The following is a 25,751-nucleotide window of genomic DNA, read 5'->3' as shown; positions in this document are numbered from 1 at the left end:
GGAAAAATCATAGCCTTGACCAGATGGACCTTTGTTGGCCAAGTAATGTCTCTGCTTTTTAATATGCTATCTAGGTTGATCATAACTTTCCTTCCAAGGAGTCAAGGCAAATTAGAAGTGATCAAACAGGAGACGGCAAGAGTGAACATCAACATTTTAGGAATCAGTGAACTAAAATGGACTAGAATGGGTGAATTTAACCCAGATGACCATTATATCTACTACTGTAGTCAAGAATCCCTTAGAAGAAATGGAGCAGGCATTGTAGTCAACAAAAGGGTCCAAAATGCAGTGCTTGGATGCAGTCTCAAAAACAACAGAATGACCTCTATTCATTTCCAAGGCAAACCATTCAACATCACAGTAATCCAAGTCTATGCCCCGACCAGTAATGCTAAAGAAGCTGAAGTTGAACAGTTTTATGAAGACCTACAAGACCTTCTAGAATTAACACCCAAAAAAGATGTCATTTTCATTATAGGAGACTGGAATGCAAAAGCAGAAAGTCAAGAAACACCTGAAGTAACAGGCAAACCTGGCCTTGGAGTACAGAATGAAGCAGGGCAAAGGCTAATAGAGTTCTGCCAAGAGAATAAACTGGTCATAGCAAACACCCTCTTCCAACAACACAAGAGAAGACTCTACACATGGACATCACCAGATGGTCAACACCAAAGTCAGATTGATCACATTCTTTGAAGTCAAAGATGGAAAGGTTCTATACAGTCAGCAAAAACAAGGCCAGGAGCTGAATGTGGTTCAGATCATGAACTTTTTGCCAAAATCAGACTTAAATTTAAGAAAGTAGGGAAAACCACTAGACCATTCAGTATGACCTAAATCAAATCTCTAACATTTATACAGTGGAAGTGACAAATAGATTTAAGGGACTAGATCTGTTAGACAGAGTGCCTGATGAAAACAGAGGTTCATGACATTGTATAGGAGACAGGGAGCAAGACCATCCCCAAGAAAAAGAAACGCAAAAAGGCAAAATGGTTGTCTGAGGAGGCCTTACAAATAGCTATGAAAGGAAGAGAAATGAAAGGCAAAGGAGAAAAGGAAAGATATACCCATTTGAATGCAGAGTTCCAAAGAATAGCAAGGAGAGATAAGAAAGCCTTCCTCAGTGATTAGTGCAAAGAAATAGAGGAAAATAACAGAATGGGAAAGACTAGAGCTCTCTTCAAGAAAACTAGAGATACCAAGGGAGCATTTCATGCAAAGATGGGCTCAATAAAGGACAGAAATGGTATGGACCTAACAGAAGCAGAAGATATTAAGAAGAGGTGGCAAGAACACACAGAAGACCTGTACAAAAAAGATCTTCATGACCCAGATAATCACAATGGTGTGATCACTCACCTAGAGCCAGACATCCTGGAATGTGAAGTCAAGTGGGCCTTAGGAAGCATCACTACGAACAAAGCTAGTGGAGGTGATGGAATTCCAGTTGTCCTACTTCAAATCCTAAAAGATGATGCTGTGAAAGTGCTGCACTCACTATGCCAGCAAATTTGGAAAACTTGGCAGTGGCCACAGGACTGGAAAAGGTTAGTTTTCATTCCAATCCCAAAGAAAGGTAATGCCAACGAATGCTCAAACTACCACACAATTGCACTCATATCACATGCTAGTCAAGTAATGCTCAAAATTCTCCAAGCCAGGCTTCAACAGTACTTGAACCTTGAGCTTCCAGATGTTCAAGCTGGTTTTAGAAAAGGCAGAGGAACCAGAGATCAAATTGCCAACAAATTGCTGGGTCATCAAAAAAGCAAAGAGAGTTTCAAAAAAACATCTACTTCTGCTTTATTGACTATACCAAAGCCTTTGACTGTGTGGATCACAGCAAACTTCGGAAAATTCTGAAAGAGATGGGAATACAAGACCACCTGATCTGCCTCTTGAGAAATCTGTATGCAGGTCAGGAAGCAACAGTTAGAACTGGACATGAACAACAGACTTGTTCCAAATAGGAAAAGGAGTACGTCAAGGCTGTATATTGTCACCCTGCTTATTTAACTTATATTCAGAGTACATCATGAGAAACGCTGGGCTGGACAAAGCACATATTGGAATCAAGATTGCCGGAAGAAATATCAATAACCTCAGATATGCAGATGACACCACCTTTATAGCAGAAAGTGAAGAACTAAAGAGCCTCTTGATAAAAGTGAAAGAGGAGAGTGAAAAAGTTGGGTTAAAGCTCAACATTCATAAAACTAAGATCATGGCATCCAGTCCCATCACTTCGTGGCAAATAGATGGAGACACAGTGGAAACAATGGGAGACTTTATTTTGGGGGGCTCCAAAATCACTGCAGATGGTGGCTGCAGCCATGAAATAAAAAGATGCTTACTCCTTGGAAGGAAAGTTATGATCAACCTAGATAGCATATTAAAAAGGAGAGACATTACTTTGCCAACAAAGGTCTGTCTAGTCAAGGCTATGGTTTCTCCAGTAGTCATGTATGGATGTGAGAGTTGGACTTTAAAGAAAGCTGAGTGCCAAAGAATTGATGCTTTTGAACTGTGGTGTTGGAGAAGACTCTTGAGAGTCCCTTGAACTGCAAGGAGATCCAACCAGTCCATCCTAAAGGAAATCAGGTCCTAAATGTTCATTGGAAGGACTGATGCTGAAGCTGACGCTCCAGTACTTTGGCCACCTAATGTGAAGAGCTGACTCATTTGAAAAGACCCTGATGCTGGGAAAGACTGAAGGCAAGAGAAGAAGGGGACGACAGAAGATGAGATGGTTGGATGGCATCACTGACTCAATGGACATGCTACTGCTGCTAAGTCGTTTCAGTCGTGTCCAACTCTGTGCGACCCCAAAGATGGCAGCCCACCAGGCTCCCCCGTCCCTGGGATTCTCCAGGCAAGAACACTGGAGCAGGTTGCCATTTCCTTCTCCAATGCATGAAAGTGAAAAGTGAAAGTGAAGTCGCTGAGTCGTGTCCGAGTTGGTGATGAACAAGGAGGCCTGGGATGCTGCAGTCCATGCGGTCGCCAAGAGTCGGACACGACTGAGCGACTGAACTGAACTGAACTGATCAGGTCTGAGTGGCTCCCTTCGTGGCTCAGATGGTAAAGAATGCACCTGCAGTGCAGAAGGTGTAGGGGACACAGGTTCAATTCCTGTGTCAGGAAGATCCCCTGGAGTAGGCATGGCAACCCACTCCAGTATTCTTGCCTGGAGAATCCCATGGACACAGGAGCCTGGCAGGTTACAGTCCATGATGTTGCGAAGAGTCAGACAAGACTGAGTTACTAACACTTCATTAGGTCTGAAACCATAAAGTCTGCTATATAACCATGACTAAAGCATTGTTTAAAGTTCAGTGAGCTCATGTTCATCCTAATAATTACATTCTGTGGGTGTATGTGATGCTGTACAGTATCAAAACATTACAATAAACATGGACTAGGAGGTTAAGAACTAGTAATTTCAGCAACAATATGGATGAATTTCACATAACATAATGCTAAGCAAAAGAAACCAAGACAACATAAAAACAGGAAACATTAATCGATGCTATTAGGAGCCAGTTCAGAGATCACCCTCGAATGGACAGGGGTGGGTAATGACTGGAAGAATGTAAGAGGGGCCTCTGAGAACATTCTGTTTCTTGATCAGGGTCCTGAGAACCCAGGTCTCTGGAGTCTCCTGCACGGGCAGGCAGATTCTTTACCACTAGTGGCACCTGGGAAGCCCCAGGACACAGGTGTGTTCATTGTGAAAATTCATCATGCTATAATTAGGCACTGTTCTGTGTGTATATTACATACTGCAACAAAAGATGAAACAAATAACAACCACAAAGGCTGGGTGGATGCCTATATCAAATTTCTCTGGGACAATATTCTGGCTCTTCACCAGCATAGTCAGGCAAAGTTTTTTTTTTTTTTAAAGACCATGGTTTAGGTTGCCCCCTCTGGCAGTTAACTTACAGAGCACAAAGAAAGAGCAGCACTCTGAGGGAGCTGAGAATCCCACCTCTGCTGCACACCTTCCTCCTCCTCACTTTGTCTGCCAGGCAGGAGAGAGGCCTTCTGGCCAACTGGTACCATGACTCATTCAACTCTTTTAGCCACCAGGACATCTATATTCATATTGCTTTTTTAATTGCATTTTCCAGACAACTGGCCTTTCATTGTCAGCCAGACGTTTACCAGGGCCCTGGGGCAGTGCCATAGACCCACCTGAATTACCAGCTTCTCTTATCAGTTGCAGACTCGCCACTGGCAACAGAACCAGTGAATTTAAGTGCATATATGGCACAGGAAGTGCTGGCTACTACCATGTGTAATTCAAGCTGCGGCATTAAGCAGCAGCTGGGCAAGGAGAAAGAGTGTCAACGGGGAATCTGAAGCCAGGAAGTGAAATGAACAGCAAAAGATTCATATTGGGCCCAAATAATTTAATTTATTAGAAATGCCAGATGCCTATCAGATGACTTTTTTCTTAGAGTAGAATGATGTTTTTTTCAAACTACTGGACTCCACACATTCAGGCGTGGCTATGATTTATGCAATTATATGGAGTCAGTAATAGCAGTAATTTAGTTTTCTTGGTTCAAAAGAAAGTTTACTTCATATTAATCCTCCTCAAAGAGCTCAAATATTCTTCCCTTCCATCTCATATAATTTGGAAATGTGAATTATGTAAGAATAAAACTTTAACGAACTAAACAAAACCAATGCCCTTAGAGAACTCTGCTAAGGAAGATCTACATCTTAAAGTACGCCTTCCTTTTGGTTTGTCTTAACTTAGCTAATGATAAATTTAGTATTACAACTTTGAAAGTGATCAAATTCTTGGAAAAACTTAAATATTATATTCTCATGAAAGTGAAAGTGTTAGTTGCTCAGTCGTGTCCAATACCTTGCAAACCCACGGACTGTAGCCCGCCAGGCTCTTCTTCAGGCAAGAATACTGGAGTGGGTAGCCATTCCTTTCTCTGGGGGATCTTCCCGATCCAGGGAATGAATTCAGATCTCCTGCACTGCAGGGGGATTCTTTGCTATCTGAGCCACCAGGGAAGCCCATATTATTATATACTACCTTAAAATATAAATGTTATAAGCAGTTGAATGATATAATTAGCTATATGTGTTCCACAGGATTAGACATAAAGCTACACCTTGACTGCCAATTATATAAGCTGCTTATCATGTTTAATATTTGTGAAGACAAATATTTTACAACTTTGTGTTCCTCAACCATGAATTTTGCAGTTGAGATGATTTTTATGCAAATATTATAGTATGTTTCATAGCAAAGTCTTGTCTGTAAGCAAGAAAACAAAGAGAATTAATAGATAAAAGACTATAATATATCTCAAACTATAACTGACAAAACTCAGGAAAAAAACCAAGTTCTCAATCTTAGGAAACTGCTTCTTCTTTGAATTCAGCACTGAAACCATTTTATAGTTTTTAAGAGATAGTATATTTCTATTAAAAATAAACACGAAATTTCCATCACACCAACAGAAATAAGCTATTCTTTAGACATCTTAAACAGAGCAACATCACAGACTAGCATAGTGTTTCCCAAATCAGGCTCATCACTAGACTTGGCTAGGGTGATTAAAAAATATACCTCTCAGAGGCATCTGATTCAGCAGGACTAAGATGAAGGCTAGAATTCTGTTGTTTTTTAAGCTTCCTCTTCCCTGGTGGCTCAGGGGTAAAGAATCCACCTGCCAATGCAGGAGACACGGGTTTGATCCCTGGGTCAGGAAGACCCCGTGGAGACAGAAATGGCAGCCCACTCCAGTATTCTCGTTGGGAAAACCCCATGGACAGAGGAGTCTGGTGGGCTACAGTCCATGGGGGTCGCAAAAAAGCCAAACTCGACTTAGCAACTAAACCACAGCAACAGACTGCGATGGTGGGCCAGGTTTCAGGATCACTGGACAGGTATGTGATTATACAAGCATACATTTCAGGTTCTACCTGGAGCAAGTTACCCTCACCTTGGTTCCCAGAGTTTTAGTTCCCAGGTAAGCACTGACTCTATCCTTGCAGCACATAACACATGCAAAGACCATTCAAATCCTCCTCCGACATGGCCTGTGCTCTCCACATTCATCGCTTTACTCCCACTTCTCATCTCCTCATCTACTTGTTCACAAGGTAGCAGCTGAAGCGCTATTTCCTTAGGGAAGCCGCTCTGACCAGCCAATTCTGACAAGCTCAAGAACCGACCACTCAGGCTCCAGAATCCTTTGCTGTGTTCCCACGGAATCCTGAGCACACATGTGAATGACAGGAGGCACCACCCAGAAAGGCCTTACTCTGTGCCAGGCACTGTCCTAAGCCTTTAAGCTTGTATCTGAATTAATTCACTTAATCCTCATCAAAACTCCACAACACGAGTTATTATTATCACTCTTATTTTTTAAATGAGGAATGAAGAGACAGAGGTTAAGGAGTGTGACTGAAGCCATGTAGGAGCAGTGGAAGGAGAATCTGATCACAGGAAGTCCAGCTCCAGAGTCCATGTCCCTAACCACAGTGCTGTGACCTCTTTTTCAGAGAACTTCACGCTCCTCATCCTTGCTGCCCCTAGGCTTTTTTCCTCAGCATCTCTCTTCCCCACTGGACTACATGCTCAATGTAACTTCAGTGCCCAGACAACAGCAGATCTGTTGCTAATTTAGTGATGCAGATCACTTAAGAGCTGAATGATTCACCAACAATATCCCTTTCAACAATCAAAATTAATCTTAAATATATTTTAAAAATTTTGATAATATGTTTATTTCCATAGCTTATATAATAGTAATCAAAAAACTGTAGTGTTTGCTTGTGTAAGGCACTCAGCTATGTTGAAGAAGACACATGCCCTATAGGAAATATATGAAAACAATTCAAGCAAAGAAAATATGCAAAGAAGTGCACTGTACACAACTTGGGAAGCAAATTTGTTGTCTCTCTTGAAATGGCAAAGGCACAGTGAGAGTTTTAGAGCTTACCCCAGCTTTTACTATGCCACAAACCCTCCTTTTGTAGAGTGGAGGTAAGCTTTACATCTTTTCAACTTTATTAAGTAAGCTAATGTTGGAAAATTATCATGAAGAAATATTTCAGGAAAATGTCAAATGCTTGATAAATAAACCTTCCAAGGAGTTTCCAAAATCAGAAAAGCTGGCAGAAAATGGCTTTACTAATTTCAATGTTTTTTAAAGGTACATAGGTTATGGCTCACAGGTCCAGTACTAGGCTTTGATCAAATCCCTTCTGATTTATTCTAAGCCTTGGATGTGGAGATAGCTTAGTTAATACTGGCCCCCTACAATGTATACATCTGATAGTGACAAGACCATGAACTGATACAGTTGATTTAAGTGTCAGGCAGAATTGCATATATATGAGCCCTTTATTTGGGCTGAGTCACACACACAACTCTTTGTATTACACTGGCCTTTTGTGTAGTGTGGATACAGAATACTGACTCTGGATACTATATATAGGATACTCTGTGTGTAACACTGAATAGCAGAAAAAGATGAACTGTGTGTAGACAGTGAGCAGTATAATCATAAAACTTGACTATCCATACTTTGTAAACAGATAGTTTATAAAAACAGTCTTTTATCAACAGAATATCCACTTGCTTTAATAGGAAAAAAGACTGTCTGCTTAAGACATTACCTTCCTTTGCTGTATTAGAAATTAATGTAAACAGTGGTCATCCAGTCAGGACATCTTTGGTTGAACGTAAAAGAAATTCTGACCCAAACTGCCTTATGGAAAAAAATAATTTATTTACTAACATGGTTGAATTAAATAACATGTACCGAATTACACCTGGCTATATCAAGCAAAAAACTAACAGTTTTGACTATCAAAAAGTTTTGACATTAACAGAGTAAAAATTAAAATATAATAAATAGTTTGAAAGACAGAAAAAAATGGGGAAATATTTATAACAGATATAAGATACAGAGTACTAATTCCTATATAAAAAGAGCTCATACATCAACACAGAAAAACAACAACGAGCAGCTCTCAGTAGAAACACGGGCCGAAGACATGGACAAGTGACTCAGAGAAGAACAACTATGGCAGCCAAGTGACATACAAAAAGTATTCACTCTCCCCAGTAATCAAATACGCGAATCAAAACAACAATCAGGTATCATCTTCATTCATCAGATTGGCAAACATTTAAAAGATTGAGGCGACATACCATTTCCAGGTCCAAATCTTAAAATAACTGTTACCTTGACAATATTAGAATTCTTATTATCAGAATAAATTGACATCACTTACACCAAGAAGGCTGTCGTTATTGGTTTGTCTAATCTATAACATGTTGCTGCCCTGAAATAAACATTTGAAAATACAGTTTTCAACAACCAAAGTTCTGTAGCTATGAGCATGTAAAACCTAACATCACTAAGCAAATTCAGCCTTTAAAGATACCTTCCCTATTAATAATTCAAATCTTTTGAACATACATTTTGGAATGGGCATAGACTTTTTATGGAGGAATACAAGAAAATGCTATAACCGCAGTTCTGTAGGAGAGGGGGAATGAGCACTTACTTTTTATTTGGCATTCTGTGTTGTCTGAATTTCTTTACTATGTATATGCTCAAATAAGAAATTTTCAGGGATACCATTTCTGTTTTCTCTTCATAAATTTACTTTTTGATAGTTATACAAGAAACAAGGAGTGCTGATATTATCTTGTCAATCACCACAAACATTTATGATTAATTAACACATGTTACACATTATTGTAACTGCTACTCAGACTTAGCAACCTTATTCTGATAAACCAAAGATAAAGCTATCTAAGCCAAAGCAGCTCAGTAACTAATAAACGAAGCTAGACTGGTTTCCAACTTGGAAAGATTCATAACTGGTTATGATCTACCTAAGACAGACCGTTAATAAAGAATTAATCATTAATTAAACCATATTTGTTCATTAATAGTTGTGCTTGTCAAATTTACATTATGAAAAGTCATGGTGTGACAGATATATTACTAAGAATTAATATTCTATTCTAAACCACATGAATATAACTCTGACTTCCAACGTACTGTTTCCCCACTGGAAATGACTCTTCCTTCTAACCAGGGACAGAAAGGAAAATTGTTCTTGCTGTGTCAAGCCTCTTCTCCCCATCACCCTCTGGGAGGACCCTGCCACTGAACTTGTTCGTGTAAAGCCAGGACCACAGAAGTATGACAGGCTAGGCTGGTGGGAAAAAAAGGTAAAAGAATGAAAGTACAAGAGCTGTGAGGGCAGGGCTGCAGGGTATGAGAGAGGCGCAAATAGCCAGGGGAGAGGTGCCCTAGAGCGGCCAGGGGCGAGTGAAGAGGAGGACAGCTATTTCAGTGACCATTTGGCAGGTGGCCCATGTTGTTTTAAATGGACTGCAGACAAGCTGTGTGATGTTTCTCTTACAAATTATGTATGTTATATTGTTCAGATTATACGTGATTTATGAATCGGCCTAAAGAACCAAATTTGTAAACCCTCATGCAAACAATACAAAGTCTAATTTTTAAACTTCTATAAAATGACTTCTATCCATAAAAAAAGAGATATATAAATGTATGTATCTACTTAATCTTAGAATTGAAGATATAAATTAAAAGCAAACAGGAAAAATGATCATACCAAATACAGTCTTGCTATGGCTTAGTGGCAATGAATGAAAGAGAATATCCCTAAAAGGGGGGTAAATATCAAGCAAAGGAGGTTAACTATGTGCGGGACATTTTGTGTGTTTCCTTATTTCATCCTGAGAACAACTCCACAAGTCAGACATTCTTAGCCCCATTTTACTGATGAGAAAAGTCATCACTTCACCCTGAGGTCCCACAATCGACCACTGATTCAGAGTTTCCAAATTCAGTCAAGTCTGATGTCAGAGTCCTCACTCTGTCCCTTAACTCTCACCTCACCAAAAGAGTACGTGTTAAGGCAAAAGGCTGGAAGCAGGCTTGGCTAATTCCTGTTCAGAGACTGAGAAAGAATGAAATAGTCTGAAGAGTTCAAGTAGGAATGCTTTCTTCTCTAAACCTAAGGTACACAGCGCCACCTTCTGGGGAAAGTGAGGCCACCATTCACCACAAACAAGGTTTTTGGTAAATATCATTTACCTGAGGATGAAGCAAAGCAGCCAGGGATGTGGGGAGACCAGATGGTGCTATAAATGACACTTTCATGGCCTCTAAAAGTGCACAGAGACTTTCCAACAGTTGGATCCCACTACAAATAAAGGAACAGATCAATTACTTAACAGAAGTAAATTAAAATGTATGCTTTATATATACTATATATATCATATATATATTAATATGTATATACACATACAATATACACATATATCTCAAGGATTTATGTAAAGTATATTTTTATATAAAGCAATATAGTATTTAAGAGGCCAAAATAATCAAAGCTGAGCTAATTATTAATTTATAGCTCAAAGATTAGAAATTTTTAAACTCTAATAAATGCTTTAGTATAATGTTTTTTGAAAAGAAAATTAGCTGTCTAACTGAAAAGCAAGAGAAGTATGTTCTAGAAAATAAAAAACTTCAGCGGACACTCTGGGGAAGGGAATATTTGGTTTTAGATACAGTAATGCTGACATACCAGTTTGACAGTTTGATCCCATGAGCCAGACACCACAAGCTGTTCACCTCTGGTTTGGCTCCAATCAACACTGTACACCTAAAACATTTAAAAGTGTCATTTATAAAGCGAAAGAGCTGGGGCGGGGGAGACATATGTATGCGTGTGGCCGATTCATGTTGATGTATGGCAGAAACCATCACAGTATTGTAATTATCCTCCAATTAAAATAAATAAATTAATTCAATAAAAAAAAGGGAAAGAGCATCAAGTTCAACATTACATTTTATCTGTTTATAGGAGAATAGTCAGTTAGAACAACTAATTCACTTGGTTAAAAGATCAAAGTTCTACAAATCTCCACATGGTGTCAGAGAAAGGTCATTGTGTCCATTCCCCTAGACCTACCCCTAACAGATAAAACTCCATTCTACAGAGATGAGAATCCTACAGAGTATTTCCAAGACCTTCTTCACTAAAACAAATTATACATATGTTTAAACCTCCCAATAAATCACTGTCTGCAGCACCCTGAAGAAACATCAGAGAAGATTAGAAAGTCAGTCATCTAAAAACACTTGCCAGGTCAATGTTTATCAGAAAGTATTCAGTTAATATCCCTTTTTTAGTCTTTCTTCATAAAAGCATATAGGAATGAGGTTTTCCTTTCAGATTTCTTGGTAAACAGCTTCAGTTATCTAATGCTGCTCTCAGTAAACCACTTCAAGTGAATTATTTGAAAACTTATGGAAACAGTTCTAATCCTGTTATCAGATACAACAGGTCATATACAGATCACTACTGGAAGCTAAGTTCAACTAAATTATGTGCATAATTAAACTTCACAAAAGCAATCCTGCCCCAGACGCAAGAATATGCCATTAAGTGTGAATAGCCAGCAGGTTTATTTTGAATCTAAAAACTCTAACATATTTATGCAGGCAGTATGACTGTCTGGAGTTTGTGGCGGCTAAAGTACGGGTCACCTGTTCTCTGCTGCCTAATGCTATGCCTAGCCATACTGGAACCTGAGTTTAAAACCAAAAAAATTAGTAACACTGATTCTGCCTTTACTTAAAACTTTGATATTTTGCTCATTGTAGATTTACGTTAATTTTGATTTAAAAAATACTGCATTAAGAGATTGTTTAGGGCTTCCCAGGTGGCGCTTATGGTAAAGAACACGCCTGCCCACACAGGAGATGTAAGAGACTCAAGGCACACAGGTTCAATCCCTGGGTCAGAAAGACCCACTGGAGGAGGCAACCCACTCCAGCATTCTTGCCTGGAAAACCCCATGGACAGAGGAGCCTGACTGGCTCTAGTCTATGGGGTCACAAAGAGTCTGACACCAACAGAAGCAAACTAGCATGAACACAAGAGAGTATTTATCTTGACTCCTGAGCTTTTTGTGTGCAGTCCCTCAATCCTGTCGGACTCTCTGCGACCCTATGGACTGTAGCCTGCCAGGTTCCTCTGTCTGTGGAATTTTCCAGGCAAAAATACTGGAGTGGGTTGCCATCTCCTCCTCCAGGAGATCTTTCTGACCAGGGATCAAACACGTGTCTCTGTGTCTCCCTTACTGGCAGGCAAGTTCTTTAGCATTAGTGCCACTTGGGAAGTTTTTTGGGGTGGCTCAGACAGTAAAGTGTCTGCCTACAATGCGGGAGACCTGGGTTCAACCCCTGGGTCAGGAAGATCTCCCGGAGAAGGAAATGGCAACCCACTCCAGTATTCTTGCCTGGAAAATCCCATGGACTGAGGAGCCTGGTAGGCTACAGTCCATGGGGTCGCAAAGAGTCAGACACGACTGAGCAACTTCAATTTCACTTCACTTGAATTATATACCCAAGGTAAGCACTTCACCACTCTAGTTCTGGCCCAGCTGCAGCCTGTATTCTTACAAAAGAGAGAAGAGCAGTTGGAACAGTAAAGAAATCACAACCCAGCAACAGAGTAGCTCATAAAGTACACAGCGGGGCCAGCAAAACCCAAAGAGGTGCTGCAGTCATCTGTCACTTACAGATGGAAAAAGACAAGCTTGGAGGCAATCAGAGAAGATCTTGAGACCTAAAGAGTCTGTGCTCATTGCAATATAATGATTTAAAAAACCAAATTTATCTCCACAACCTGCATCGTTGCTAAGTAATTATAAAGAGCTACTGCTAACGTCATTAGCTCAGACTCCTCTGCCCCTACACATCTCCAATGTGACAGAGGACTTGAAACCTTATGACTTCTCATTTTTAAAACTTCAAGAGCTCAGAGAAAATCCAGCCCCAATGATAACAAAAGATAGGACATAGGAAAACTATGCTGCTGCCAGCTCTTCTGTGTGACACAGGACAAAGTGACCAGCATCAAGGTCTAGGACAAGTGGAATCCATTACGTGATGGCCACAGGAGCACCTTCTTGTCTGAGAACAAATATGATTCAGGCTTCTCTCTGGAGCTTTCCTTTAGTATGTGCCAAATTCAAGATCTGCAATTTGCCTTCCTCCTCTCTCTCTCTCTTTTTTGGTAGGAAACATCATTTATGCTTGAGGTATTGAGTGATTGCATATTTGGGTGATAATATGGATACAGACCTAGATTTTTCCGGGCACTCTACAGGTAGATCCGTTTGAAAGCATAAATAGCTTTCTATTTATCCCCTATTCATCTTTCATCAAAACAAAATAGCAGCTGTAGGAGGTTAAATGAGTGGGCTTCAATGGGATTTAAAATATGCGTTTATATACAAATAATATCTGCATTTTCTGATACATTTTAATAAAACTTTAAATGACAATGATTTAAAAACTCATTAAAGATACCATTCTTTGGAATTTAAAAAAAAAAAAAAGGTCTAGGACAACAAGACCGAGCACAGAACGTTCACACGCGGTGAGGTTTAAAATGGGATAAAAAACAAGGAGATAGAGGTGACTCAATCAATAAATACTTTTTGTTTGCTTTACTGTTTAAAATACTAGGACATGGAAATGTAACAGTGTAAGCCAGGATACTGTGTTTAAAACACAAAAACTGTAGACCATGAATACAAAAGCTGGTGGGATGGAAAATTCAGCTTGATGCCCAGAAGAGAAGAATCTTAGCGAGGCCCTGAAGGCTGGCTAAAATGTCAATAGCAGAAGGCAGAGGTGAAAACAGTGACTAAAAACTCCCTCAAAGACATAAATGGGGGCATAAAGCTCCCTCGGGATGGGGACTAGTGAACGCTGCAAGATAACACCAAAGTTTTGTGCCTGGGGACTGTCAGCGATGGTGGCATTAACAACACAGGACGACTGGAGGAAGAGTGATAATGTGTAATTTTAGACATGGTGAGTTTGAGGTGACAGCCTGATAGTCAAGTGGAAATGTCTAGGAAGGACAGGGTTTGGGCATTAACCTCAAGCCCTGAAAAAAATTTACAGCAAGAGAGATGTTTGGGAGCCAGCCAAAAAGGAATGACTGGATTCCATTATCCCAATCTCAAGTCAAATCTATTCAATAAATGTTTACTATGAACAAGGAACGAAGAGTATAGTGTTAGGCAAGACAGATAAAGTACCAGCCTTCATGGATCTTATACTTTAGCAAGGGAAGATGTGCTGTAAGTATATAATTTCAGGTTTGCAATTAAAAAAAAAAAACTATTCAGAAAAATAATGCAGAGTAAGAAGACTAGAAAATAATAACAAGGGTGGAGAGGGGGCAGGTCACTGCTGGTGGTCAGTGAAGATGTCTCTGAACAGAGACCTGAGTGCAGTAAGTCTAGAGAACCCTGCAGATTTGAGAGGAAAGGTTTCCAAAGCAAAGAGCAAGCCTGAAGTAGGAAACAAGCTCATCACACCTTAAGACCAGCAAGGTCAAACAGTTCAGAGGGACGAGACTCCAACGGGCCATGAGTTTGTATATAACTTCTCTGAAGAGGCTACAACCATCAACTGTAAGCAACCACCTACCCTATAGGACGCTTCTAACGGCTCCCTCCTCCACTCTTCTTCACCTCCAATCCATTACCCATTTGCTGTTGGTCAGTTGGGAAGTGGTATATGATTCTGTGACCCCATGGGCTGCAGCATACCAGGCTCCTCTGACCTCCACTATCTCCCAGCATTTGCTCAAATTCATGTCCATTGAGTTGGTGATGCTATCTAACCATCTCATCCTCTGCTGCCACTTGGCTTCCTCGTGGTTACTACATGGCTCCTACAACTTACCATCTTCACTCAACACTGAGATTCACTCATGCTGTTGCTTTTTAGCCAAAGGTCAAAATCATGCAAAGCTATGCATGAATTAGGAGTGCAAGTATATGCATAAGACTAAAAGGAAAAATACAGAAGATATAAACAGAAATTTCAGGATAATGGTTGCTCTTGGGAAAAAAAGGAGGATGAAGGACTGACTCAGAGAAAAGAACTAGGGGAAGAAGGGAAGCAGCAACCAGGGGCTCCAATGGTACAGGTGATGCTTTATTTCTTAACCTAAATGATGAATATGTAAGTGCTCACTCTGTATTTTTACAACTCACATATATTTTATATGCACAAAATGTATCATAGGAAAAGTTTTAAATCTTCAGTATTCTTCCACTGATCTTAGCATAACAGCCAAAATGCTAACTGCTCCAGGCACACAGACTCAGCCCTACCCCTGCAAGCAAGCACTTTCTTTCTCCTTGAACCTGTCCTCTGACATCTCCACCTGAATAGTTCATTCCTACTGTCTCCTCAGACTCAAGGATAGCCTCCTGGTCCCTTCCCCCAGACCAGATCCTCCCCTCTCATAGCACTCTGGACATTCCCAGCATGTATTACATTCCACATGAGATAACCTAGCAGCTCAAGCCTCTCTTTCCCAGAGAGGGCAAGGACCTTGCCTGACCTGTTCGTCTTCCCTGTTAGGCTTTATACAGTTCCTTGCAGACAGAGTTAATCAAAGTTTTTGGACTGAATGAGGAACAGAAGCAATCTGGATGGAAAGTACATCTCACATTAGTCTCCGCGTCTACCTTTTCCCCAGTCCCAATTCCCGGCTCCACTCCCAATCAAAAAGCGGACATGGCAAATGGTTAAGTTAAATATAAAAAGAAGAGTGATATGCAGCTATGCTTTAAAAACAGGGTCCTCTGAAGGCCTATCTTATGAAATTACTCTTGGTAGTGGTGAAGAAAATTAATTGGGAAATTGCAAAAGGGAAAAAAAAAAATGGAACAATACTTTGTGGGGCATTATGAAATCTGAATCTCATCAAAACCAGTTTGAGGAGGACAAATTCTATTACTGAATCCAATTCCCATAGAGCTCAGTTTTAATCTACCACACAGTATTGCCCTTTTTCAAGTTGGTCTATTTAATTAAAAATCATCAAATAAAAACTATATCCAGAATGTTCATACTTATCTGTATCAATACAAAGGAAAGGGACACTGAATTTTAATTACTGAGCGATTAGAAAGGGCTACATTTTTTTAATATGAAACAAATTAAAAAGTATTTTCCATTATAGATATTTTAAAATGCACATAAGAGTAGAGAAAACAGCATAACAAATCCTCAGGTATCCATCATTATCAACGTTTTACCCATCCTATTTCATCTGTTCCGTTACTGACTGAACGACTGTTGGAGTATTTTAACATCAGACTATTTCATTCACAAATACTTCAGAAGTAAGAATGTTTCCACCTTTTACATGAGCACAAGGCCATTTTCGCACCCTAGTGTAACAACAGTTTCTTAACATCATCTAATACTTAGTCCATATTCCTATTTCCCTAACTGCATAAAAAACATCTTTTCTAGTTGGTTTACCAGGCGGTGCAGTTGGTTAAAAAAAAAAACAACAAAAACCCACCTCCAATGCAGGAGATGCAACAGATGTGGGTTAGATCCCTAGGTCAGGAAGATCCCCTGGAGGAGACAACGGCAACCCACTCCAGTATTCTTGCCTAGAAAATTCCATGGAAGGAGGAGCCTGGTGGGCTACAGTCCATGGGGTTGCAAAAAGTCGGTCACAATGGAGCACGCACACACAGATCTGAATGAGGATCCAAAGTTCACATTTTATACTCAGCTGTTATGTCTCTTAAATCTTTTCTAATCTAAGAAAATTCCCTCCCCACCATGGTTTTCCTGCCGCCTTATCCCACCAATGACATTTATTTGTTGAAGAAACAAAGTTATTGGTCCTACGGAATGTTCTACATTCTGAATTTGACTTGTTTCCTCATGGTAGTGTTCAACTTTTTCCTCTACCCTTCTTATTTTATTTAAATTGGAATTTAGATCTAGAGGCTTGATTCCATTCAGTTCAGTCTTTTTTTTTAGCTTCCTAGTGTATTAGGAAGATTCTATTACAAGAAATTTTCCACACCAACTATTTGATTACCCCACAATGAAATTCATACAGGAAAAGCAGGATAAATGCCTTCATTCTTTATTTATCAATTCATGATGAAAGACTTTAAATGGATCAAATATCTCTTAATTAAAGTTTTTCAGCAAACTGATACGCCTATTTGACAATGAAGACAAACTTTTACTATTTTTAAAAACTTTAATAAGCACACCGAGAATCAGATGTTGAAGTACTAAACTGAATCTGTCATCTTTAAAGTCACTTTAACTCACTCTCAACAGTACTATGCTATAAGCCATGAAGTCAGAAACAAAACTCTAAATTCACTTTTTTCTCCTTCTTGCTGAATCTTTTAAAATTTTCTCATTCTTCCATTCCACTTATATATTCAACAGCAGGCTAAGCTAAAGGCATTCTATGGGGCTCAAAAGACACAATGGCCTCTACAGTTAAACAACATAGAGAAAATTCCTGCTTTGATGCTAAGTTTAGAAGCCATGCAAAGGGAAAATGTCCATGTGTTTCTTTCTTTTCATTTCACCTTCATGCCTTTAGGCCTAAAATACATCTAGGACTTGGATGTCTCATTTTTACTTCAGTGACTGTTCATCTGACTATCAGAAAACTAATGGTTGAACTTAATTTATTCAACACTGTTTGCTGAATATTCAATGAATATTTAGTAGCTCCGCAAAACTGTTTGATTTTAAATCAGTCCTTTTAAGTGTTTCTGCATACTTGGTGTAAGAGACAAACACTAAATAAATGCTGTATTTCTCTCTAATGAAAAATGCCAGATACTTGGTATTTTAATACTGAGCTTTTAGGCCGATCACCAGAAATTCTTTAATCTCATGGAGGACGACCTTTCTGAGGGCCTGACAGTCCTCCACTCATCACCCTGCTTGGTGTGGTTTGACTTTTACTAACCAGCATGAGAAAGACAAGAAGTAATACTGCAGCACGCGCTGACGGGTGCCTTCCCAACCACCAATCTCCCTTTCACCTTGCTCACTGAGTCACAGCTCTGTCCTCAGGGAAAGCTCTGTCCCTTCCTCACTCGTTCCAGGGGTGATCTTACGCAGGTGAAAGCACACGAGTGGTGGCTTGTTTCCCTCACAAGTGACCAGAGTTGAGACTGGGCATATGGTGAGATGATACCAGGCTGGTGCAGAAGTAATTGAGCTTTTTGCACTGTCGAAATGTGCCATTTGATGTTGAAATCCATTCTTAAACAAATGCGGTTATGTTATACATCATTTAAATGCACATTTCTTGCTTTATGTTTTTTTGCTAATGACTTATTACTTGCTGTTTATATGTAGTTTAGACCATGGAAATGATGTTAGACAAAAAGCAAGGTCAAGCAATTTTCTTATTCAAGTTCAAAATGGGTCATAAAGCAGCGGAGACAACTTGCAATATCAACAACGCATTTGGCCCGCATTTGTTAGGAACTGCTAACAGGCAGTGCAGTGGTGGTTCGGGAAGTTTTGCAAAAGAGACAAGAGCCTTGAAGATGAGGAGCATAGTAGCCAGCCATCAGAAGATGACAACCACCAACTGACAGCCATCACCGAAGCTGATCCTCTTACAACTACACAAGAAGCTGCCAAAAACTCAATGTTGATCATGGTCATTCAACATTTGAAGCAAATTGGAAAGGTGAAAAAACTCAGTAAGTGGGTGCCTCATGAGCTGACCACAAATCAAAACAATTTTCTTTTGAAGAGTCACCTTCTCTTATTCTATGCAACAATAAACCATTTCTTGATCGGATTGTGATGTGTGACAAAAAGTGGATTCTATATGACAACGAGCCTTGACCAGCTCAGTGGTTGGACACAGAAGCTCCAAAGCACTTCCCAAAGCCAAACTTGCACCAAAAAAAGGTCATGGTCTCTGCTTGGTGGTCTGCTGTTGGTCTGATGCACTAGAGATTTCTGAATTCCATTACATCTGAGAAGTATGCTCAGCAAATAGCTGAGACCTGCCAAAAACTGCAATACCTGCTGCCGGTGTTGGTCAACAGCAACAGCCCAATTCTTCTCTTTGACAACGCCCAATTGCACATTGCACAACCAATGCTTCAAAAGTTGAACAAATTGGGCTACAATGTTTTACCTCACCCACCATATTCACCAGACCGCTGACTAACTGACTATCACTTCTTCAAGCATCCTAACAACTTTTTGCAGGGAAAACACTTCCACAACCAGCAGGAGGCAGAAAATGCTTTCCAAGAGTTCATTACATCCCACCAAAGCATGGATTTTTATGTTACAGGAATAAAGTTTTTTCTCATGGCAAAAATGTGTTGATTCTTAATGCTTCTGATTTTGATAATAAAGATTTTTTTTTTAAAGAGTCTAGTTATAATGATTTAAAATTCATGGTCTGGAACCACAATTACGTTTGCAGCAACCTAATAACTGGAACCATAGGGAGTGTAAGAATAAAGAAACCCACTGAGGAGAGCAGGGTGGAAAGGTGGGAGAAAACCGGGTATTTGATGACAATGTCAAGCCTAAATTAACCAAACCTGGACCCATACCACCTCCATATGCCTGGTTATGTGAAATAATAAACTCTGATTGTTCAATGCATTTTTACTCAGGTTTTCTCTTATTCTAATGGCCAAGGCAGCTGATACAGATGTTTATCAAAAATTGCATTTGAAAAGAAAATGAAGAAGGACAACCTAGAATAAAAGTCTGAAAAAACAAGTAATAACATGTCTTCAGTTAAAAAAAACCAGTTATATAATTACATAAAAAAACTAGTAAAGTACTAGTTTAACAGTAACTCAAATAACAAAGATCGAGGTACTTTTTACAAGTGGACTAAAAGTAACCCAGCACTACAACTTGGCTCAAGAAAATATTACAACCATGTTAAGTAGACCAAGTTAGAACTAGAGGCTTAAGATCATGGTGGCAAAGTCATAAAAAGTTCAACACCAATAATCATATTTCTGGGATAAATTAGGCTTACAACGTTAAAAGCAACATTGTAAAACAGGAGATTACCCAAAGGGGTTTACCAGGAGGGTGAAAGATAAAGAGACTGTATGACCTGAGGACAGGCCAAAGGAATTATTAATACAAATGCATAGTCTGGAAGAGAGAAAACTTAGAGAGGGCATGATGGCTACTTCTAAGGGTTCTCCTTGCAAGGGGGGACAGGACTTGGTTTCGTCATGTCAGAGGAAGGCATTAGAAGCAATAGTGGGTTGATACTGAAGATAGATTTGGTTTTAAGAAAGCAACTGTCTAACCAATGGAGCAATCAAAAAGCCAAGAGGGGCTTCCCCGGTGGTTCAGCGGTTAAGAATCCAATTTGCAACACAGGCAATATGAGTTCGATCCCTGGTTGGGGAAGACCCCACATGCCACAGAGCAACTAAGCCCCTCTGCCACAACTATTGAGCCCACGCACTGCAGCTACTGAAGTCCATGTGCCTAGAGCCCGTGCTCTGCAATAAGAGAAGTCACTGCAATGAGAAGCTCGCACATCGCAAAGAAGAGGAACCCCTGCCTGCTGCAACTAGAGAAAGCCTGTGTGCAGCCACCACAGTCAAAAAATAAGCAAAAAACAAAGCCAAATAAGTCATCACATAAGACAATGAAATTCACTTTCACTGAGATGAAGTAAAGATGGAGTTGCAATCACAAAGAACATTCTAGAACAGTATTTTTCAGAATTGTAGCAGTACACACACGTCATTGGTTGTACAAGACATGATTTTAACTGGTACCTACATTTAATCTTATTATGTATTCATTTTACCATACATGAAATAAATGTACATGCTAAGTTAGCCATCAGTTCCATGGTTTCACGAATACATGCTGTTTTAGGATAAGTGAAATAGCAATGTAAAGTTCATTTAAAGGAAAACATTAAATCAGTATCTCCGGTTTAACATAACTGGATATATTACTTTATGATTTGTTAGTTACAACCCTAGAATTTATATAGATAGGCAATACAAGGCCCAAAGATTTAAGAAAAAATTTTTGAGAGGAAAAATAATTTTAAAAAAGAAAGAAAAAACATTCGGTTAACTATAAGTAATACATGGAAATGGTACAAATTATGAAGGTACCACAAAAACGACTGAATTCTGGACACGCTGCTTTGTGAGGATTCTTGCACTGAACATCCTAAAACTAAAGTTCCTCCTTTATCAAAGCTGTCTTAGTGTTCAGTGGTTCTATCAAAATACAATCATTCATAACTACATCTACTCAAAGATCCTCCTTCACGAAATAAATGGAAGAATTGAAATTTTCTATTATTTTCATCACAATCTCAGAAATTATGATTTTTAATAGCTAGAGCGATGAAAATGACGTTTAGAATCTTCACATAACTACTCTGCTATTACAAAAAACTAACACTCTTGCATGTAATAAGCATTTACTGAAGCCAGGAACTGTGGTGGACACAAATTTGAAAGTAAATTTGCAAGTCTTCATTTGAAGGACCTACTAAGAAAATTTTTAAAACACACCCAAGGAAAAAATTTTTACTACCATGTTCAGTAAAAGTATATATGCATTTTAATATGACTGAAAACCAAACTACTTTCTATGCTACCCATATACACAGACAGTATCTAGTACATGAACGAGATTTAGTTTTTAAACTTATTCGGTAAGCTCTGCTTTATATTCAGGATTTCATGCTCATGCTTAAATATATTCTGAAAATCCTTGGCGAAGCCCTAAAGGCAAGTCTTACAAAGTCTGGGTGAAAAGTCCGCCTACTTCTATCTTAAGGCAGTGTATGGAGGCATAGCCTTTCTAAAGCCTAAAGACAGTAATGGACCTCTGGAGGAAACAGTGCCACAGTAAACTTCCTACCAGAGGCGTTTTTACTGACTAATGAGAAGCCTGACCTTTTCTTCTTTCCCAGTTCCTTAGTCCAAGAGGTACTTGATGGTTGGATAATCAAACAACCAGTGACAACCAACATGTACAAGAAACACTAAAACTTAAGACTTCTTGTCCCCTGAAGACATTTCCCCATGTGTCCACCCCCAAATGGATTTCAACCAAAGAAAAATAATCAGCCCAGAAAGACATCCTTCCTACCTCCTGAGTGTGCTCCTTGAAGACCTGCAGCGGCCCCGTGGCCCTGGCGGTATCCCAGAGCTGCAAGGAGCCGTCGCCACTACAGGTGACCAGCACATGCTCATTGTTCTCACTCCAGGTCACATCAAACAAACCATCATTCCAGTCAAAGCTACACCAGGAAAAGTAAAACCAAAAAATCTAGTTACATAGGCAGCTGAACATACAATAACAATCTTTTTTTTTTCCAGTTGATCACATATTTTAACACAGTATCTCACAATGTCTTCACAAATATGGGAGATTCGTGGAGGAGGCACTTGATAGATGCTGAAACAAGTGCAGAGAACCTTAAAAGAACAGCCCAGGCACGAGGCCAGAGAACGGCACAGCAAATTAACATCAGGGCTTCCAACTAGAAATATGGCACCGTTTACGTGAGAACACGCTGCCACACTTGGGAGCTCACTGTGTTCTGTGGTTCAAAGGAGGGATCAGCAAGCACTTGAAAATATCACTTTAGATCAATAATTTCAGTGTTTCCCATAAATCTTTCACCTGAGGTATCAGCAGGTAGTTATTTTCTGAGGAAATTTCCTTTCCTTTCTCCCCCCTTGACGAACTCTGATGGAGGTGTTAATGAGTCTAACAGTCACATAGGTAAGAAAAGTACAGAACGAAGAAAGGGAAAGAGGTAATAATTAGTCCCTGAATGAGTAAAGCTAACCTACACTAAGACACAAAGGTGACTTTGTGGTCCAGTGGTTAAGAATCCACCTTGCAATGCAGAGGATGCAGGTCTGGGAACTGAGATCCCACATACTCTGGGCAACTAAGGCCACACACCACAACAAAAGATTCTGCATGACACAACATATATCCTGTGTGCCACAACTAAGACTCATGCAGCCAAATAAATAAATCAAAAAAAAAAAAAAAAAAGACAGCAAAGATAGGAATGTCAAACAGGATACCAACTAGCTCACATTTTTGTATGTCTAAGTTTTATCACTGATAAGTGAATACTGAACAAGAGATTTAGAAGTGACATAATCACAACTTAATGGCAAAAATCAGTTCTACATTATGCAAATCCTTTTATAACTTACATAAAAGAAAGCTCTTTTATATTACAAATTACAACATCTTACTGATCACAAAGATATATATATATAAAAGATATAATTTTAATAGAACCATCTTACCTTCTAAAAAGCCTAAGCCCAGATTCATGTTGATCCAATATTAGCAGAGTTCCACTGCCTAAAGGAGAAAAAAAGTTGAGGTCAAGGCAAAGGGGTATCAAGAACTGAGAACAATACTACAGTCACAAATTTCTCCCCTAAAGTTTCTTGAAACCACATAAACAAAATGATCAGGACTGTGCTCTCCATTTCTGTCTCTCTACATTGTACTTCATTAATTAAATATTAAATTTACTATCTCACCGAAGCTTGGATTCCAGACACAGCTCAACAGGGGAGAGAGATTTAAGTGCATCCTCTATGGCCAGGATGACATGCACACAAACCTCCCAAACATGCATGAGAAAACATGTGAGAAAACAGGTGAGAAAACTCAGGCTTATAGACACCAGGGACTGCCCCTTCTACTATAATACATCACACTGCCTCCACAAAAAACCTAAAATACATTGTGTGTGATTTTAAAACAAATACCTGGTGGATTTTACCACATACTTGGCAATAAAGTGCTGTACACAATATACCATTACCTACCAAAGAGGAATTATTTTACTGAAGGATCAGTGTATTTTAAAAAGATATTTGTTACACGGTTGGAAGAAAAAAAAACAAAGCTCTATTTATACACGATTGACTTGAAAAACATACCAACTCCTTTTAGAGAGATTTTTAAGGATTTAATTTAAAATATCATTACAAACTCACGAGTCTTCAACCTTAAAGGTGGGCAAGTATTGCAAATCTGAATTTGCAACCACTAAAAGTTAATGGTGAAAACATAAAAAGCAAGTATTTCTCTCTTTCTGAGCTGCAGAAATCACTTTTTTTCCAACTATGATTCTACCGGAAAAAAAAAAAAAAAAAAAACTATCGCGATCTGATATTATGCAATGAATTGTTTCATAGAATTTCAGTGTGTAAACAATAGCTAGGAAATGAATTAAAAGAAAGTCCAAAATCAAGAAAGGAATCCTTCCTTTCAATCAGAGACAATTAACTTGAGCCTCTAACTGCCTCTATATATCTGTATTCCTCCCGAGACAACAAAGGACTCAGCGCTTGATGAATTTCTTGCTGGTTCTTGCGGGGAAACTCCTAGCGTCTGTTCATTGGAAGGACTGATGCTGAAGCTGAAGCTTCAATACTGTGACCACCTGATGCGAAGAACTCACTCCTTGGAAAAAACCCTGATGCTGGGAAAGATTGAAGGCAGGAGGAGAAGGGGACGACAGAGGATGAGATGGTTGGATGGCATCACCGACTGGATGGACATGAGGCAAGCTCCTGGAGCTGGGGATGGAGAGGGAGGCCTGGCGTGCGGGAGTCCATGGGGTTCGCAAAAAGTCGGACACGACTGAGCGACTGAACTGAACTGAACAGGGTGCATCCTTAGGACGCACAGCCTGTGGTGAATGTGGTCCAATTAGCCGGTACTGGGGTGATCCTGCAGACCGTCTTCCAAGTGCTGCGGGTCCGGTCGGACCGGCAGGAGGAGCCACACGGGTTCAGCCAGCTCTCCGCAGAGCCACTCGTACCCGGCGGGGTGTGTGTCATGCGGGCGAAGGAACTGGTGCGCTTTTTAACAGTAAGATCTACGGGCTTTAGGCACCTTCCACATCCTGCTTCCGCACAGTAAGCGGAGAGGTGAGGCACTCTACTCTAGACCAACTCCGCACACTGGACAAAAGCGGTCAGGAAGCCAGCCAACTCCTTGGCTACCCCTGGCGTTCTTTCGCGGCGCCGTCTACAGTCGGAAGTGATTTCCGACCACGGGGAGGAGCCGGAGCTTGGCTGGAACCCGCCCTCGCCCCGGAGGCTCGCCGCCACCCGGCCTCACCCGCGATGCCGTAGTGCTGCGAGGCGGCGCAGGCCAGTCGGCCCGGCAGGTACGGGGAGAACTCGGCGGCGTAGCCGTGGCGGCCGGGCACCCGCAGCGTCCGTACGCCTCCGCCGGGCGTCGCGCTCATCCCGCTCGCTGACTCCGGCCCTGGCCGCTTTGGCCGCCGAAGCCGCTCCGAATGGGAGGCGGACCGTCCGGACTCGCTACCGGAGTTAGACTCTAGCAGCCAAGGCGGAAGTGAGGACACCGGGTGCCCTGAATGCTAGATTTCGATTGGTCCCCAAGGGAAAGGGAATTGACTCTGATGGAGGCCATGCTTGTTTTGGGCAAAACAAATGCTTGACGCCGGCTGTAACGAATTAAACCTGAAGGTAGTTTTTCAAGGATTAAGTGGTGATTCTGACACCTTTTGTTTTTACGTCTCAGCCTCCACCGCGGGCTATCTGGCTCTTATTAATTCATTGATCTTTTGAAAAACTGGCATCAGGGAATGTGGTTGATGATTACAAAATGAGACAAGTTACAGCAAAGTCTGAAACCATGCCGCGAGTCCGAAAGGCTACTGAGTGATTTGTTCCTCAGGGAAACTTAAGGCATAGTTAAATCCACAGGCGTGAAGCTCAGGAAAGAGACATCATTAGCAACTAACTTTAAAAAAATTTTTTTAAATTC

General features: G+C 40.2%; 1 protein-coding gene across 1 annotated transcript in view; it reads right to left on the bottom strand.

The window, feature by feature from the left end:
* The window catches only part of PEX7 (peroxisomal biogenesis factor 7), a 75,741-nt gene extending 50,351 nt beyond the window's left edge, over positions 1-25,390 (bottom strand). Inside the window, exons 1-5 of the mRNA XM_043888410.1 lie at positions 25,077-25,390; positions 23,240-23,297; positions 22,056-22,206; positions 10,627-10,704; positions 10,131-10,239 (exon numbers count right to left, since the gene is read on the bottom strand). Of these exons, the coding sequence (XP_043744345.1) occupies positions 10,131-10,239; positions 10,627-10,704; positions 22,056-22,206; positions 23,240-23,297; positions 25,077-25,206 (526 nt within the window). The 5' untranslated portion in view covers positions 25,207-25,390. The remainder of the gene's footprint in view (positions 1-10,130; positions 10,240-10,626; positions 10,705-22,055; positions 22,207-23,239; positions 23,298-25,076) is intronic.
* Between the last annotated feature and the right edge of the window lie 361 nt (positions 25,391-25,751).

Source organism: Cervus elaphus, chromosome 26 (assembly GCF_910594005.1).
Source record: "Cervus elaphus chromosome 26, mCerEla1.1, whole genome shotgun sequence".
Lineage (NCBI taxonomy): Eukaryota > Metazoa > Chordata > Mammalia > Artiodactyla > Cervidae > Cervus > Cervus elaphus.
Note: the sequence above shows the minus strand (reverse complement) of the source record. Positions and strands in the feature narration are given on the sequence as shown.